Raw genomic sequence first — 19,300 nt, 5'->3', positions numbered from 1 at the left:
GCTACTCCTGGCCCGGCCATGCATCCCATTGCAGCTAAGGGCCCGGGGCAAAAGGTGGCTTCCTGCATTTGCAGCTCCGGGGTGTGTCTGCAGGTGGCTGGCCATCAACCTGCAGCAACTAAAAAGTGTGGCCTGATTGGGGAGTAGACCAATCACTCTATTCCAGAAAGCCCTGCCACTTTACATTACCTTACCTAAGAACACAGCTTGCCAGAAAAATATCATCTACATCACTCTCGTAGGGAATACTCAACACTAGCAATCACCTGTTATGAATTACTCTCATATATAGGCATATCAAACCATCTACTGTATTGTTGTATGGTGGAATGCAGTGTGTTGTGGGGCCTGGGCTTCCTTCAAACTTTTCAGAACTCTGAAATCTAGGTATAGCTTCCATCTCGGTCTGTCGTATGATGGAACGCAGTATATTGTGAAGCGTAGGCCTCCATCCCACTGTGCAGAACTCTCATTCTGTGTGTGGCCTCCATCTCTGTCTACTTTATTGTTAAACACAATTTGTTGTGAAACATGGGCCTCTCCCGACTTCCCGACTTTGCAAGACACTCAAATCTAGGTGTGGCCTAAATGTGGTGAACTGTGAGACCTGGGCCCCTCCCCACCATACAGGATTCTCAAATCTAGGCATTTAGCCATACTGCAAAGGTTACCTGCGAGACATAAAACCCACAAACCAAAAAAGCTCAAATTTCTGCATACTTAACTCACACAAAAACTCACACAACCACCTCTCGCACAGCAAGCCACACCGCAACAACATACGAACAACACATAAGCCTCACCAACAGCAGACGAGGATCTGATACTCGCACCAAAACTCAGCGCACAGTATATACCAAAGTGAAACTGCAACATGACACCACGTCCCTCACTATCCTACTCCCTCTTCTCCTCACTAAATCACCCTGCCTTCTCGTTTGCAGATCCGCCTGATCGCCTGGGGACCAATTCCGTTGGTGACGGTGAGCGGTACAAATACCTTTAACATTAACATAATTACCTATCCTTATGGGCAGCCATGAAGTCAGATACAAAAGGGTAGAGCAAGCTATATCTGTCTAGGATGGCTAGGTTGAATTGTATTAAAATGATGATTCTGCCTACAATTTCATTTCTATTCCAAATGCTTCCGACATAGGTTCCCCTGTTCTTTTCTCTACGAGGCAAAGGGAGGATTATTGAAATTTCTATGGGGAGTAGCCAAACCCAGAATGGCCTATGGGAGTGTCATTCTTCCCAGAGGGGAGGGGGTGTTGGATTCACTGATTTTGCATTGTACTACAAGGCTGCACAATTGAGTGTGGATAGCCCTGGAGAACCCTGGAGAACCCGATCCTGACACCGGTTACCTTGGTTTAATGGCTCTGGGTTCCACAAGATGTAATCCCGAGACTGGTTAATGAACACCCTGTCATTGGAGTATTTTGGTCCATTGGCAGGGAGGTGAGTCCTACTAGAATGCTCACATCATGGCTTTTCCCCCATAGCTATATTTGAGCCCCCCCATTGAGAGTCCTTATCGCATAACCACTCAACTTTCAATCCTAGTATGAGTTAGGCTTAAGTAGGGGAGTCGGCTTTGGAAAGACAGCACATTTATATCCCCTCACTGTTTAGGGTAATGCCTCAAAATTGGAATGTTACCTATATTCCGTTTTTTGCAACTGATAGGGGCTCTCTCCAATCCAAGGTGGGGGACAATCTCTACAGAAGACTCACATCCTTTGAAAATACCCGGCTCCTAGTGATGCGTATGGGAGGTCTTAGAGCTAGGATCTACACAGAGCTGCTGTTGGCAGAACCAATTGGTTGAATAGCAGCCGTAGATCTATGGGCTACAGATTTAAAAATAGACATCCTAGATGGGTTATAGTCCGCAATCTGCCATAAGGTGTCATATTCCACATTGGCCTTACAGTATAGAATGCAAGCTATTAAGCTGCAATACTCCCCTTCAAATTGCCTAGAATGTACCCTGGAAGAGAAAGGGCCCCAACGAAAACAGAATGGCTTCAAAGTTCAAGGGACATCTACAATATGGAATATCTCCCGCACCTTCTTGATGAAAACAGGTCGAACATTTGGCCTCTTTCTTTCAAAAATGTGGGTAGTAGATGTGCTGAATATTTTCCTGGACATGCCGGAATTAGGGTTGCTCTTGGCGTAGTTTCCGCCCGTTGTAATCGTGCTGCATGGATGCGAGGAGGAGAGGGAGTATCACAATTCATATTTCTTAACAGAATCATGTCAAAGCTGATGTTTGTCTAAAAGTCGATCTCATAATTCATCCACATTTACAATGTCAACATTATATACACATTTACCAGAATAAAAAAATATAACTTTATATAAAGTGTGTTGCAATGTAGTTCAAGGTCTTTCTATTCGACAGAAACAGGATAATCTCTCTTACCTTCATATATTGTGTGCGCTCATATAATTGTATTTGTTTGCAATAAATTAATTATAAATTGCATACACTCGCTTGCTAAACTTCTGCATGGCAAATATGTTAAATAAGGCTGACCCATCATTCCATTAAAAGGATCTTCTCCTAAATGAATATTTAATATTTGGCCCAATACATATGAACATTTCGTAGCCCAATCATCATTTACCAATTTCTTCTTCAATACATAGAAAGGCAATTCATGTAGTTTATCGAATACATACAAGTTCACATGGTAGATTACATTTCCTTAAATTATAAATTCTTATTATGTTATACCATATCACTTAACTGGAAATCAAAGCATTTCTCTTTGGCATAAGTAATTTCCTCATACAATGTAATCTTTGTAGCATATACCTTGTATGTAGATTGACTAAACTAAACTCTAGTCTTCTTGCATGAATGGGGACTGAGTTTAGTAGGTTCAAAATTGTTCTCCATATCTTAGCTTCTAAAACACCCACCTCATCTTTTGTTATATTTACAAGAGTACATGCATGAATGTAGCTTTGACATATCTGAAAATTGTACATTTAATTTGCATGTGACTGCCTGTTATTCAGTGTGCATGTTTTCTGTATGTAAAGTACACCAGAACTGCAACTGTAGACAGTTGCCCTAGTGGTTGATAGACTATTCAAAATACCTATTACCCCTCTTGTGCTGCAACCCAAATACAGCTAAGTCCCACAAATATTTCAGTCCAACTGTCACATAGTCAATGACATAGCAGTCATCTCTGCACCTGAACACAGGATTTTTGTGATGCTTTACATTAGTCAACTCTGCTAGTCATTGAATGTTCACCTAATTCTAATTACTATTTGCATGCAATGTAATGCACTTTTTTTTCTCATGTTTGCACAGACTGCTGTCTTCTGAAAGGGCTTCCAACTCGTACAATTTGAAGCCATAGCAATGGCAGCAGGCAATATACAAATATCACATGACATAATTAAGGCCACTTCACAGCTATATAGGACTATCTCGCTTATTTTTTGTATATAAATGATCATTGGGCAACTATGATGCACACAACTGTTGAAAGAACAAACTCGAGTGAGAATCACCCAATGTGCAGCCATCTTTGTTATTAAATTATTTTTGCCCTGCAAGAATACAAGGGTGAGTAGTGGTGTAATTGCTTTCCCAGCTCCCACATTTCTACAAGCCAACAGTGATATCAATCAAAAAAGACACTGCTAAGAAATATACCTTGTTTGCTTTTTGTGGTAAGGGAAGGCTATGCACTCTGAAGGGTTGTGGATGTGAGTCAGTAGCAACCCAAACAGCAATAGTTCATATTTCTAAATTCACCTAATGACCAATTAAGGTTCTATAACACTATATAGTTTAGTTACACAAATCAGTGTTATACTTCACTATCAAAAACATTATAAAAACCCATCACTGTAAAGGAATACAGATATATGCAGATTGTCATTGTTAGGGAGAATTCTCTGTTTAGGCTGAATTTCCTAACCTAGTGAGTCCCCCAGCAACTTTGCTGGATTTCTGGAGTTTGTTTTTTTCCATCCTGCCAAGAGTGAGATTCTTTTCTCCCACTCTTGGACATGAATGTGGTTAATTCCTTTGAATGTCAATGTGTTCTATGGGATATGGGGTCTTTTACTCCATAGGGTCTCATATGTTTTGCTATGTGTGTTACAATGCACCCTCCATGCCGTAACACCGGGGCGTCCTAGAGGACCCCCACCATAGACTCCATACCCTGGGACTGACTACTGTCTCCCGGGGCATGTAAAGTCACCATTGGCTTTACTAGATCTAAATTTACTAACAGAACTAGTACAAACCATCCTATTGTGGACGTACTGGTAGGGGTAATTCGATTACCCCTGGGTCTGTTATTCGAGGGGGCACTGTCCCGTCCCCCCTCGTCGAGTTTTGGCTGGTGGCAGTGGAAACTACTTGTTATATTCGACCCCGAATATAACTCTATGGGATTCTTCCCATTGTTGGAGGTTAATACTTTTTCTCGTTAGTCTCTAACATACCACCGGTTTATTTGTCTTAAACAAATCTATCGGTTGGTATTTTCTGCCAGAACTCGGTTTTTAAAATGGCGTCTGTGTTCGTCTCTGTGACTCCTAAACCAAAGGTTGAGCCCTGTGTTCCACTTTTGGCGGGCTTCTGCACAGAGGCCCTCCAAAGTGGTGCCATTCTGTCTGGGTAACACAGGGGGTGTGGGAGGGGGTTTAGGCACCCTGGACTGAGTTGCCTTGCCAACTCAAGTCACACTCTGATGTGATTGGCCCAAGTGGTGAGCCACCCCGCTCACCACTTAGCGTGTTTTGATTGACAGCTTGGCTGAATGAATGGGGGTTTTCTGCATAAAAGCAGGGCTTTTGGGACTGGATCTTCAGAAGTCGCCACATGACCTAAGAATCCGACGAGGGTAAAGCTGAGCCGACCTGCAACGACGACACCTCCGGTGGAGCCCTGCTGAACTGACTCACCACTTCCCAACGACAGAGGAGATCTCCCCGCCGGAGAGTCTTCTTCCCCTGACTGGTGGGCACAACCAGTCCCCTTTGTAACGCTCACCTGATTCCCGCAGAGGCGCCGGTCTTGACTGGGTGAATGCCGGTTGGCTCTTTGGGCTGGACCTCTGTGCACTGTATGTCTGACTCGAAGAGTAAGATGTCTGCAGATAGAAAATATGGGATTAATGAACTGGGGTTATTGGGTGCCTCTCTCCTCTTCCCTTTCTATTCTCCTGTAGAACCCCAAAGGTAAACGCCCTCACCTTAGGTAAGTGAACGCCGAGCTCTCCATCTGCCTCGGGGCAGGGTGCCGTAACCAGTTTCTTCACTGGATAAGGGTGCAGGCCTCTTGACCTCAGAGGACTGCTGTCCGTCGTTAACTGCACGAACGGTAAGTTCTGGGCACTTCAAATGTCTTAAAAGTCTTTTGTAATGATATCTCTTGTTTTGCAGGGTTCCGGCGATGGCGGATGGCGGGCTGATGAGAGTTGAGGATCGAACCCGCGTGAGGAATAGAAGCGCCTGGAAGCACGTAAGTAAGCGCTTGTAGCCTGCTTCACGATGCGCACTAACTGTCCCTTTTATCTTGCAGGTACAAGTTCGGAGCTTTAGAGAAGCTGAAGGGTGCTGGAATACCAACTGGATTCGGCGTGGGAAGGAGTAATGGCACGTGAGTAATAAAGTTGCCCAATGTCTTTAAACGCACCTTCTTTTGTCTTTCAGATGGGGGATGCAGCGCCGAAGGCCTCCGGAGCGTGCGAAGAGCTGGTAAGCTTTTGTCTTTCAGATGCCGGAATGCAGTGCGAAGACCTCCGGAGCATGCAAAGAGTAGGTAAGCCTTTGTCTTTCAGATGCCGGAATGCAGCGCGAGGCGTTGGTGACAGCCGATGGACCAGGTAAGAGATGCGCCGCCACTGAAGACCGTAGTGCTAACCTGTTCTTTCTTTGTCTTTACAGGTGCTGCTGAAGACTGGATTCCAGGATGGTAAGCCTTTGTTCCCTTAGGCCCAGGATCAGAAGCACAAGACACGATGAGCGTTCTGCTGCAGAGAATGCAGAATAACACAAAGCAAGATTCATCCATCGGGTGTGGTTTAAATAGCCTCCTGTAGTGCTTAGGTGTCTTCTTCCACAGCCACGCCAAGGTAAGAAAAGAGTTCCTGCTTTCCAGAAGAGTTCCAGTATTCTGAACCTAGGGAGTGGCTCCTGCCCCACCCAACAGGAAAAGTAGTCCCAAACAGAAGAGGATCAGGGGTTCAACTGGCAGGTAAGTAAGCAGCATGGTCTGCTGCAGGTAAGTCCACCCAAGCATTATGAGCCCGGCGCTTCCAGCGCTGGGACTGGGCATCTTTATGAGCCTGGTGCCACTGGCGCCAGGACAGGGTCCAAAAGGTCCCAATTGGGACAGGCTGGCACTCGGAACCGGGGTTATGGGTCTGCTTCCAAGGGAGTCGGGCAAGTCCTGATCTTTTGGAAGCAGAGATCATGACACCCTTTGCTTTTTCTTCGCTTCCAGGGCGTAGTGGTCGAATTGCCCGTGCTGAGCACCGCGGCAACCGGATAGCCCCTAGCCCATACCGCGACCAAAAGGTGGTGCCTTGTGATGGAGCACTCCGCGGCTGGTCTCTTCCCTGGTGGTGCAACGATCTTCAACTTTCCTTCGACGACGAGATCATCTCTGCTCTTGGCAAAGCCCCGACTTGCATCCACCACCAGGAACTACTGCCCCCGCCGGAGCTGTCTCTCCACATACAAGGTACCGTGTCCGCCTGGCTTCCCTCGTGGCGGTTAGCGTGAGGTGTCTTAATCCTCGCCTCTCCATTGGGTCGCCTCCAAGCTTTCGTAACTTTCTGTTCTGAACTGGTCCAATCTTTCCATAACAATTTGCGACAAAGACTCAAAGTGCATTTCTGCTGTGATACTTTTTGGGACATATCGCCTTGCCTCTCTCCGAGTGGGCCTGGCCTCTGAACTTTGCGATCTACAGTAGACCCTGCCTTACTTGCCTTGCATTTGTTCGTAAAAGTGTTGGTACCGAGTTGATTTCATACCCTGCCTTTTCTCTCCCATCCTAACGAATATTAGAGTGCCATCTAGGTTAAAGCATTCACCTCTGTCTGCAAATAAGTGGTGCCGTTGAACCTAGACTTGTCGAACTATTGTTAGGGGGATTGATTTACTTATAATAATTGTAATTGAAGTTGTTTGCCGTATTAGTGCCAGAGTGTTTTTCATAGATGTGTTGTTATAAATAAATACCTTTATATCTTTACACCCAAGCTCTGTTCCGTGTTTGCTTGTTCTACTGTGTAAATTGCCCTATTTTGTATACTCCACATACTGCCTAACTTTTCTTGAGAGAGGTCTGACTGCTCAGCCACAGCTACCAGGTGAATCTGTGTGGTACAGACAGCTACCAAGTGGGTTTACTGCCAACACCTGTAAGCCTAAATCTTTTGCAGTGGTCCCAGAGGGAACTGCACAGGTTTTCCGCTTAACACTTGTGTACAGCGGTGGGATTTGTATCGAGTATACAGTTTAGAGTGCATTTCAACACTTTAGAATATCTAACCACAAAGCTTAGCACTAAAAAGCAACGTTCAAAAAACATGTCTACTATGGAAGTTTACAGTAAAGAGTCCTTGTCAGGTGAAAATACTGAGAGTTTGAGAGCTCTCTGTAGACAAGAGAATCTTTCTGTAAGAGGCAAGAAAGCAGAACTGATAGCGAGGTTGCTGGAAAACCAAAGTCTGGGTACTGGTTCAGAGGAACCAACTTCTCCAGCGAATGTAGAAAACAGTGATGGTATTGATCTGAATCAAAGTCTTGATAATGAGTCAGAAGAGGAAAGTGAACCTAATGAAGTTAGCCACTCTGAGCCTCTGTCTGCCTTACCTACTGTACCTATGGGGCCCATACCAGATCCCACAAGTAATCCTGCTTATTTTGAACTTGAAAAAATGAAGCTCAAATTATAATACAAATGGTTTTTGGCTCAATCTGAAAGAAACCAAGAGCTAGAGTTCAGACGGATGAATGCTCAGGCTGAGCAGAAGCAAGCTGAGTTAAGGCTCAGAGAAATAGAACTTAATCACGAGTAAGAGATGAAAAAGTTGTCTGTGGAAAATGCTTCTCTCTCCTCTGGTTCCTCTAGAAGCTACAGTCCCAAAAGACCCCGGATGCCGAAGGAATTAGTGGGTATGTATGAACCGAGATTGGATGTTTTGGATTGGTAGAAACTGTTTGAATATAATCATGGGCTCCAGGACATCACCGGGAATGATTTACTTCCCTGGTTGTTCTCTAGGCTTCCCCCTGTTGCGACTGATGTGGTAATGGAGTTGGGGGAGGTGGATAAGAAGGATTACGAAAGTGTGAAACTAGCTTTGATAGCTAGGTTCGGGAAGACCCCTTCCCAGTATCTTAAGAGGTTTAGAACCCTCAAAAAGCATGATGGTACCCGTTGGGCTACCTGGGTGAGTGAAGGGTTGAAAAACTTAGAGGGATGGATTAAGGGTTACAAAGTGAACACTTATGAGGGTATGAAGAATCTTTTTATGTTGGAGTCTATTTATGATGCCTGTTCTCCTGAGCTCAGACAGCACTTGGCTGATTCGAAAGAATTGGATTACAGGAAGCTAGCTAAAGCTGCTGACTTGTGGGTTGCCAACAGGGCTACTCATAAGGATTCTGGGGCAACTCAGAAAAAGGATGAGGGAAAACAGCCTAAAAAAGACTCAAAAGAGAATTCGAATAACTCAAATTCCAAAGAGGGCCCCAAACAAAACCAGAAGGGTAAGCCACAAGGAAAACCGCTGCAGAATAGTGTGCCTTCTGGTGCCAAACCGGAAGGAGGCCAGAACAAGCCACCATTCCAGAAAGCATTTGGTAAATGCTTTGTTTGTGGCTCGACTGACCACGTGAAAGGAGATCCCAGATGTAAGGGTAAACCTTCAGGGGTCCAGCTTGTCTCCTTAGCCTTTGCTCCAGAGGAGGAAGTCCAAATGGCAAGTGGAAACTTTCTACTGCTGGCTGATGAACCCATTGGAGTCTCAGCCAGTGTTTCTTTAGTGTCTCTGGGGTTGTGGGAACAACAGAATTTAGATGTCTATAATTCTATCCCCGATAATACTAAAGAGTATTATAAGGACAGTGTCCAGGTGAATGGTCAGGAGACTCCTGCCATTAGGGACACTGGGGCCAGCATAACTGTGGTGGATAAATCATTTTTTCAGGCTAAGGATGTTGCTAAGGCACCCAAACGCCTCACCAAGTTAGCTGGAGGGCCTGTGCAGATGCTTCCCCAATTACCAGTTCTCATCCAGTGTAACGACATGACTGTGAAGATACCTGTCAGCATACAGAGTGAGGTACCAGGACGTGTTCTGTTGGGTAACGATTTGAAAACTCTCGGAGTTGTGTCGCATACCCCCAGACCTCCTAGTAAACGGTTACTGGAGTTAACCGGACCTGCAAGGGAGAGAACCATGCGAGGAACTCTCCAGGAGATGATGAAGAAAGATATCACTCCTGCTCCACTGGAATTGTCAGCTGCTGTCGCAAAGAAATCAGAAGCGAAAGGGAAACCTAAGACTTCTACACCGAAACCAGCAGCCAGCATTTCCGTGCAGCCAACAAGGACTTACCCGCGGTTGTCCAAAGTTACACCCGTAACTCCACCTCCAGCTGCGGCTGAGAGGGAGGTACAACCCTGTGTGGTAGAATTAGACTCTGAAGAAGAGCTAATGGAAGGCCAGGAACTCATTGGAGATCTGGATCCTGTTGACCATCCTGAGCTGCAGTCGTTACTGGCAGAAGGTGGGCCCAACAGGGCAGACTTCAGTAAGGGACAGAGGGAATGTCCAACTCTGGAAGGTCTTCACCACCAGGCAGAAGCTCAGGCTGAAGGGCAAGAGCCTGGGAAATACAGGTTGCACTGGGAAGATGGCCTCTTCTACAGTGAACCGACCGAGTCTGCACCTGGAGACTACAAACGACTTGTAGTACCCCAAGAGAACAGACCACAGTTCTTGCAGTTAACCCATGAGATTCCTTTGGCTGGTCACTTGAGTTTCAAGAAGACTAAGGAAAGGCTTTCGCTCTACTTTTATTGGCCGAAGATGGGGGCCGAAGTAGAAAAGCACTGCAGGAGCTGCCATACCTGCCAGACCTCTGGTAAGGTTGGCGCCGAGAATGTGGCACCTTAAGTGCCTCTCCCAGTTGTGGGAGTCCCATTTGAGAGAGTAGGGATTGACATTGTTGGTCCCCTTGATCCTCCAACCTCCTCAGGCAACAGGTTTATATTTGTTGTAGTAGACCATGTTACTAGGTATCCTGAGGCTATTCCTATGAGGACTGTTACAGCTCCGGCTGTGGCTAAGGCCCTCCTTGGTATTTTTACCAGGGTCGGGTTTCCGAAGGAAATAATCTCTGACAGGGGGTCAAATTTTATGTCCCACTACATGAAAGTCATGTGGTAAACCTGTGGAGTTACTTACAAGTTCTCAACAGCCTACCACCCCCAAACCAATGGGTTGGTAGAACGGTTCAACCGAACCATGAAGAACATGATAGGTGCTTTAGAAGAACCCCTTAAATGAAAGTGGGACCTTCTACTGCCATGCCTTCTCTTTGCTTATAGAGAAGTCCCTCAGGAGGGAGTAGGTTATTCTCCCTTTGAGCTCCTCTATGGTCATCCCGTCAGAGGTCCATTGGCCCTAATTAAGGAGGGGCTGGAGAGTGCTCCTTCCCCCAAGCCAATCAGAGTGACTGACTACGTGATAGGTCTCCGGAGGAGAATGTCACACATGATGACAGAAGCAAGCGATAACTTGAAAGCTGGACAAGCATTGGTCAAGCACTGGCATGATCAAAAGGCTAACATGGTTGAGTTCACTCAAGACCAGCTAGTTCTCGTTATGATCCCAACAAGGCAGAGGGCCTTGCAAGACAAATGGATGGGACCCTTCAGAGTTGTGGGTAAACTCGGAGAGGTCAACTATCTGGTGGACTTGGGCAATCCCAAGGAGGCTCCGACAGTCTTCCACACCAACCGACTCAAAGCGTATGTCTCAAGACCTGATGTAGGGGCGTTGCTTCTAGCATCATCCGAGGAAGAAGAAGAGAGTGAAGCTCTTCCGGATCTCCTCAGAGGCTTACCTTTAGACGAAAAAATTGAAGGAGTAAATCTCTCTTCAAATCTGACACCTGAGCAACAAGAAGAGTGCAAATCTATGTTAAACCAGTTTGCCTCTCTGTTCTCACTTTCATCAGGCTTGACCCCTTGGGGCCAGCATGACATACTCACTGGTGACTGTCTGCCAGTCAAAAGCAGAGGATACCGAATGCCAGAAAACGTACGAACCCACATCAAAGGTGAGGTCAGCAAGATGTTGATCTCGGGGTAATAGAGCCCTCTACTAGTCCATGGTCTAGCCCAATTGTGTTAGTACCAAAGGCCGGATCTAAAGAACTTAGATTCTGCACGGATTATCGAGCTCTTAATGCAGTCACCAAGACTGATGCCCACCCTTTGCCAAGAACAGATGAGTTGGTGGATAAACTTGGCGCAGCCAAGTTCCTCAGCACATTTGACTTGACGTCAGGCTATTGGCAAATAGCCCAGACAGACCATGCCAAGGAGAAAACTGCATTTTCTACCCCCGTTGGCTTATACCAGTTTAAGGAAATGCCTTTCGGATTGAAGAATGCACCTGCTACATTTCAACGGATGGTAAACCAGGTTCTGAATGGGATGAAGGATTTCTGCATGGCATACTTAGATGACATAGCAATGTTCAGCAATTCCTGGGAAGAACATGTAACCCACCTAAGAGATGTTTTGCAAGCTCTTGGTCGAGCCAATCTGACCATAAAGGCAAGTAACTGCCAAATTGGACAGAGTAAGGTAGTCTATCTTGGACATGAGGTAGGAGGTGGAGAAATAAGGCCTTTGCTCAGTAAGATTGAAGCTGTGCAAAATTGGACAACACCTACTACTCAGAACCAGGTGAGGGCCTTCTTAGGTCTCACTGGGTATTACAGGAATTTCATTGAGAACTATGGGACCATAGCTTCTCCACTGAATGTCATCTCCTCTCCCAAATTTCCTAAAAAGGTTAGATGGAACGAGGAGTGCAATCAGGCTTTTGAAAACCTGAAAAAGGCTCTTTGCCAAGCCCCAGTACTCAGAGCTCCTGATTACCGCCAAACTTTCATTGTGCAGACAGATGCTTCAAATGTAGGAATAGGTGCAGTACTCAGCACCCTGTTTGCTTCATCAGCCGCAAGCTGAAGGATCCTGAAACAAGGTGGGCAACAATCGAAAGAGAGTGCTTTGCTATCCTGGGACTGACTACTGTCTCCCGGGGCATGTAAAGTCACCATTGGCTTTACTAGACCTAAATTTACTAACAGAACTAGTACAAACCATCCTATTGTGGATGTACTGGTAGGGGTAATTCGATTACCCCTGTGTCTGTAATTCGAGGGGGCACTGTCCCGTCCACCCTCGTCGAGTTTTGGCTGGTGGCAGTGGAAACTACTTGTTATATTCGACCCCGAATATAACTCTATGAGATTCTTCCCATTGTTGGAGGTTAATACTTTTTCTCGTTAGTCTCTAACATACCACCGGTTTATTTGTCTTAAACAAATCTATTGGTTGGTATTTTCTGCCAGAACTCGGTTTTTAAAATGGCGTCTGTGTTCGTCTCTGTGACTCCTAAACCAAAGGTTGAGCCCTTTGTTCCACTTTTGGCGGGCTTCTGCACGGAGGCCCTCCAAAGTGGTGCCATTCTGTCTGGGTACCACAGGGAGTGTGGGCACAGGGGGTGTGGGAGGGGGTTTAGGCACCCTGGACTGAGTTGCCATGCCAACTCAAGTCGCACTCTGATGTGATTGGCCCAAGTGGTGAGCCACCCCGCTCACCACTTAGCTTGTTTTGATTGACAGCTAGGCTGAATGAATGGGGGTTTTCTGCATAAAAGCAGGGCTTTTGGGATTGGATCTTCAGAATTCGCCACAGGACCTAAGAATCCGACGAGGGTAAAGCTGAGCCGACCTGCAACGACCACACCTCCGGTGGAGCCTTGCTGAACCGACTCACCACTTCCCGACGACAGAGGAGATCTCCCCGCCGGAAAGTCTTCTTCCCCTGACTGGTGGGCACAACCAGTCCCCTTTGCTTTTTCTTTGCTTCCAGGGCGTAGTGGTGGAATTGCCCGTGCTGAGCACCGCGGCAACCAAATAGCCACTAGCCCATACCGCGACCAAAAGGTGGTGCCTTGTGACGGAGCACTCCGCGGCAGGTCTCTTCCCTGGTGCTGCAACGATCTTCAACTTTCCTTCGACGACAAGATCATCTCTTCTCTTGGCAAAGCCCCGACTTCCATCCACCACCAGGAACAACTGCCCCCGCCGGAGCTGTCTCTCCACATACAAGGTACTGTGTCCGCCTGGCTTCCCTCATGATGGTTAGCGTGAGGTGTCTTAATCCTCGCCTCTCCATTGGGTCGCCTCCAAGCTTTCGTAACTTTCTGTTCTGAACTGGTCCAATTTTTCCATAACAATTTGCGACAAAGACTCGAAGTGCATTTCCGCTGTGATACTTTTTGGGACATATCGTCTTGCCTCTCTCTGAGTGGGCCTGGCCTCTGAACTTTGCGATCTACAGTAGACCATGCCTTACTTGCCTTGCATTTGTTCGTAAAAGTGTTGGTACCGAGTTGATTTCATACCCTGCCTTTTCTCTCCCATCCTAACGAATATTAGAGTGCCATCTAAGTTAAAGCATTCACCTCTGTCTGCAAATAAGTGGTGCCGTTGAACCTAGACTTGTTGAACTATTGTTAGGGGGATTGATTTACTTATAGTAATTGTAATTGAAGTTGTTTGCCGTATTAGTGCCAGAGTGTTTTTCATAGATATGTTGTTATAAATAAATACCTTTATATCTTTACACCCAAGCTCTGTTCCGTGTTTGCTTGTTCTACTGTGTAAATTGCCCTATTTTGTATACTCCACATACTGCCTAACTTTTCTTGAGAGAGGTCTGACTGCTCAGCCACAGCTACCAGGTGAATCTGTGTGGTACAGACAGCTACCAAGTGGGTTTACTGCCAACACCTGTAAGCCTAAATCTTTTGCAGTGGTCCCAGAGGGAACTGCACAGGTTTTCCGCTTAATAGTCATGATGCAAGCACTCTGGATATTTAGCAGGGAGATAATACAGGCAGGACATGCAATGAGGAGTTCAAAAGGGAGCTAACCAGTCTCCAGAGTCCCAAGAGGTGGATGAGGGGGACAGGGTCACTTAAAAGTAACTGTTTACAATGTTTGACAGTTCAACAGTGTTGAACCAGCCTTTGAGATGTTGCAGGTGTGGATCGAACCAGGATCCGATGCAGCGAGTCATATTGGTTGAAGCGATGAGCTGGGGACTAGTCATTTTAAAGCGGTTGCTCAGTGCAGTGGGGAGGAGGTTGTCATGTAATGCTCTTGGATGGTTCGCCAGGATAGGTTTGAAGGTTGAGTTAGTTTGAGACGTTGGTAACCACTTGTTTGATTCAACATGTGATGCAATGCTCCATTAGCTTGAAGCAGTTTCATAGTTGAAAACTTGTATCCTGGCTGTTATAGCTACAGGATTCTGTGAGGCACAATTTCAGGTTATGTTCTCCCAGTTTAGGGATGGTTACAAGCTAGTTGGCAGGCCCAGTCCTCAGCAAGAGTCACACACAATTTACCCTGTGAGTGGGCGAAGAGCTTGCCCCAGCCTTGGAACACTCCTACACCTCCATGGCTGAGGGTTAGGAATGATCAACTCTTCCAAAAGAGGTCCAGATCAATTGTTTCTTGCGTCCTGGGTGTTCCAAAGGTGAATCAAAGGGGGAGTGGAAGATCCTGTGTTAATAATCAAAACACCCCTTGAGTTTAGAGGAAGGTAAGCCTCATTTAAGGGGTCCTATACGTATCCTTGTGACAAGTGATCTTTGCTTGGTTGCATCATATCCAAGTTGTTTGTTCTGAAGAAGAGCAGGGGGCAGGAAGGAGAAGTACAGAGCAAAGGTATGATGGTGGAATCCTTCCTCAACTGTGCTGTGCTCTCTCTGACTACAATAAGCCTGTCCCCTTCTTTGATACAACCCATTAAATACCTTTTGGTATGCTACAACCTTATGTGAGGGTAGTTCTTAAAATGTGTGGTGTGTCCTTCGATTCCTGTTTCCTAGGAACACTACTGCTGAGGGCCATCCTAGTGGAAAGAGGTGTTACCTGACCTCACACAATAATACAACAGAGGCAGCTGTCAATGGATATTGCCCTGCTGTTTTCAGCAGAGACAGCCAGTTTAGGCATAATACACACAGCCTGTCCATGGCCGGCTTGGGCTCACAGTATTGACATATGTATGATAAAGATACAATTTGGCTTTAATAATTATGTTAATTACCAGCCACAACACACTAAATCAGGTAGTGCTTATGCTTAAAGATGGATCTGCCACCTGAATGTTAGTTTATCATAATTATGTGGTATGAGATCATATATTCATATATACATGCATCCTCTGTACTGATGTGACTTTACCATCAACCCAGCTGTCACACAGAGCACCTATAACATCTGAACCTTTTCTGTAACACTGTAGAGCAGGTGCTGCAGATCAAGATATTGATGCAGCAGAGCATAGGTGTACACTATGTTTTTGGCATGGAGTTTAATGAAAGTAGGTCAATTTTTCAGACATCTGAGATGGAAGGACTTGCATTATTTATTATGAATAACAATAAAAAAAAGTCTAGGGCTTTTACACACTTGTCAAATGGCAATCATTCACAATCTTGCTATGGTAAAAAAGCTGTTGCTTTAGCTAAATGGAGGGGGTCATCTAGGTAAACATTTTACTTTTTGGGAAGTGGCACATCACCACTTTGACAATATATTCTAATATATTGTACTGCTTTAAAGTATTCATTGTTCCTGTTCATTTCTCTACATATGGCAAAGTGTTAATTCCAGTAAATTTCAGTAATATCAGTATCAGTTGTGTACTGCCATGGTGTGCACTCCCAAAGAAGAAGTTTAATCAGGCATTAGAGCTGAAGATGAAACTAAGGCTCATTTGAAATTGCACATACATTTAAAACTGAGACATCATACTGCTTCTCACTGGTGAAACTCTTAGTTGTACTCTGCATTGGATCAATGTTTTGTGTGTTAAGTGTCTTCACCTAATTATATTCTGAAGTTTAAAAATATAACTGCACAGGCACATCATGGCCAGTACAACGATGTAAAAATGATATATCACTGTCTCAATTTAATTTTCTTTCCCATTAGATTAACTACAAGGAACAGTATGAGAAATCAAAAGGCAAGTGTCTATTTGTGCCAGACACGTTGCATCTGAAAAGTCTAGCCGATTCTTTTTCAGAGGTGAGGAGAATACTATTTATTGTTTCTGTATGTTCTGTTGTCAGTGGCGGATGCAGCAGTTTAGCCTTTACTGGTGTTGTGTTGTCTTTTTCTGAAATAACACACCATTTTAAAATATGCTGGTACACAATATGTAATTATCCAACAGCTGGAGTTCATATTGAGTATACATTATAGTTGTAGTACTGCCGAAAGAACTAGTGGTTGGTTGAAGTTGACGTTTTTATGCAAATTGGTGAAAGGTTCTTAAATGTGCATGTATAATGTTTTTCAGATCTAAATACATCACAATATCTGACATTGTTTTCTTTTTTCAATGATACTCTATGGTACTGTGGAATCGCATTCTTGGGTGCCTGTTTCAGAAAGTGTACTGTAATGCTGTTAAGGATTTCAATCAGGCACACACCCAGGTCTCGCCCAGCATGTAGTGCGCAATGAAACCCTTATTTTATTTATGTCTATAAGTTCAATATTCTGAATGATATACCACTCATATCACACCCTTCTTAAAATACCCCCCAGGTCACACTGAACCAGGAATCAGGGTAGATTGTAAAGGTAAATATGTATTTATATATTTACTATTCAAATCACACATAGGTTTCACACAAAAAAATGGAACAGGACTTTGGTTTTAAAAATGACAGATACGTTTTATTACACTATATTAATGAGTATGAAAAAGAGGAGGCCACACATAAATCTTCACAGCTAAGTGGCCAGCGCAACCATTCACTTGGTGGATACTCGATTCCGTTCTGGGATTTACTTTAGTTACTCAAAATCACTAAGAAGTTATGGTTTTGTAACATAGATGTGAAAAATCAGTGCAAGAAGGATTCTAACAATACTAGGGTTCTGAATTTAAAGATGGGATGGGTTGAGATTGGTATAATACAATGCAGATATACTATGGGTCACTGTTCTTCCTATTAATACTTACAGTCCTTTGTATTTAAATTGGACCGTCCTGTTCTGGTCATTGGATTGGTTCAGGTCTACCAGCAGCAGGGCACCTGTGGAGGGATTGGAACAGGGGCGCGGTTCTGGTCAATTTTGGACTGCGCCTTAGACTGGATTTGGATGGGCTATTCTGGTCACTGGACACAGCAGATTACAAGATTCAAGTTTCAGCTGGCAAGCTTTAATAGTAGCAAGCCAAGCTGAATCAGAATTATTCTTTTAAGTTTTGGATGTTTTGAAATTGGGTCTAGCTAGCAAGAGTTCAGCAATGCTAAAGTCTAGATTCTGCAAGGAAATCAGGATCTTCAAAGAAGTCTGGATTCAGCTACAAGATGAAGAGTTCTGGAACAAGGTACTGCACGGAAATCTGGATGGTTTCTGGAAGCAGAGTGTCTGTGTTTTGTGAAGTTCCTATATTTATACCACCAAATGCCATCCCCAAGTTTATGGTGTGGGCGGAATTTCAAAACACGCCCCCATGGCTGTGAGTGGCCACAGGCATTTGCCTTGTCCTGGTTGGCGGTTAGAACAGAGCTGTCATCTTTATGATGCGATTTAGGAACTCCCACATTGATTTTGACCACAATTAACTTTCTCATGAATGCACATTTTTACGATTGTGCCCTCTACTAAAATCAGACACATGCATTACATTTTTTATGGTTTATCCTGGCGTCCAATTCCCATCTCGGTGAGAGCTATCTTTCTCATTCTATGGGATTTCATCATTTTTAATCATAACAGTTTGGATTAATAATTTCTAATTCGGTACACTTCTGAGTGCTTATCAGTGGATCATGTACATACAATCTTAGGTTTGCAACATTAATAGTTCTGCTACCATAAGGAGTTTTTCGTAACTTTGGTTCCTTAAGTGGTACAGATTTCATCAATGTCTTAAAAGCATTGACCTAAAATTAGGTTAACATCTACCAATTTTTTAGATGTATACTCCTTCGGGTTTCACAGTTAAATAGTTTCAAACTTAATCACAAATACAAATTTAAACACCAAGAAGTTCAGAGTTTTTTTCTTTTTCTCCTTTCAACAAACAACAGCTGTCAGTTCCCTTTGATCAGGGTGGGGTATAGAGGGAAGCATCCTATCCCTCCCCTGCAGAGCCTGTCCTTTGTTCTTGGCTCAGCCACAAGACGAATGTCTAATGAAGTCTCATTGTCCTCCTTGTTGTCAATATTCGGGAACCATTAAGCAGCCATTAGCCGTCCCGTAGCAATTGAGTGCCAAGCTGAAATGTGAATCTTTCCCAAGGCTGGGCTGTCAGATCAGAATTAAATAGTTGATTAACTCCAGACTGGGCTCCTTTAAATTAAAGTCTTTTCATTTCACACATATAAAATATAAGCACAGTTTATAAGGGATTTGGACATTTAAGAGAATTAGCCATTCACAAACATGCTTTAAATGGGTGCATTTTGCCATTTTAATCAGGAAAAAGAAACATGTTTAAACTGGATTTGACAGCTAGTTTTCTGATGCAGCTGTCAGTCAGTTCCTCTGACTGCACTGGAGAATCTATGATTTCACTTTTCATTTCAATAGCTCACTGGGGAAATGACTGGATTTAGTGCCAAAACAGCACTTTGAAGGTTGCCTTTGATTAGGAAGTTGTATTTAAGGCATTTTTCGGATTTTAACCCACTTCTGTGGCATTGATTCATGTGACAGGTAACAGCACCCACTGGCATTCTCCTGCAGGGAGTTCTTGTTTTGACAGCAACTTTGCCCGTGTGTGGCAAGGTGGTGCAGCCTCTTTGTGATTTCTGAACCATGCACATTTTTTGCAGATTTAGCATGCACAGGGTTTCGCGCCTCCATTTTTGGCAGTTTTCTTTCCCCCATTGGCAAAGGGGTGTAGTAGGATGCATCGACATGGGTTGAAATATCCCACAATGCA

The 19,300-nt window shown here is 44.5% G+C and overlaps 1 protein-coding gene across 4 annotated transcripts in view; it reads left to right on the top strand.

The window, feature by feature from the left end:
- Positions 1–19,300, top strand: part of NEBL (nebulette) — a 1,132,595-nt gene that overhangs the window by 556,477 nt on the left and 556,818 nt on the right. For 2 of the 4 annotated variants that reach the window (XM_069648590.1, XM_069648591.1), the window contains exon 3: positions 16,324–16,419. The exons of the other annotated variants lie outside the window; for them this stretch is intronic. In XM_069648590.1, coding sequence (XP_069504691.1) covers positions 16,324–16,419 — 96 coding nt within the window. The remainder of the gene's footprint in view (positions 1–16,323; positions 16,420–19,300) is intronic. 4 annotated transcript variants of the gene reach the window in all.

The sequence above is a fragment of the Ambystoma mexicanum genome, chromosome 2q, assembly GCF_040938575.1.
Source record: "Ambystoma mexicanum isolate Mex_15411 chromosome 2q, UKY_AmexF1_1, whole genome shotgun sequence".
Classification (NCBI taxonomy): domain Eukaryota; kingdom Metazoa; phylum Chordata; class Amphibia; order Caudata; family Ambystomatidae; genus Ambystoma; species Ambystoma mexicanum.
Note: the sequence above shows the minus strand (reverse complement) of the source record. Positions and strands in the feature narration are given on the sequence as shown.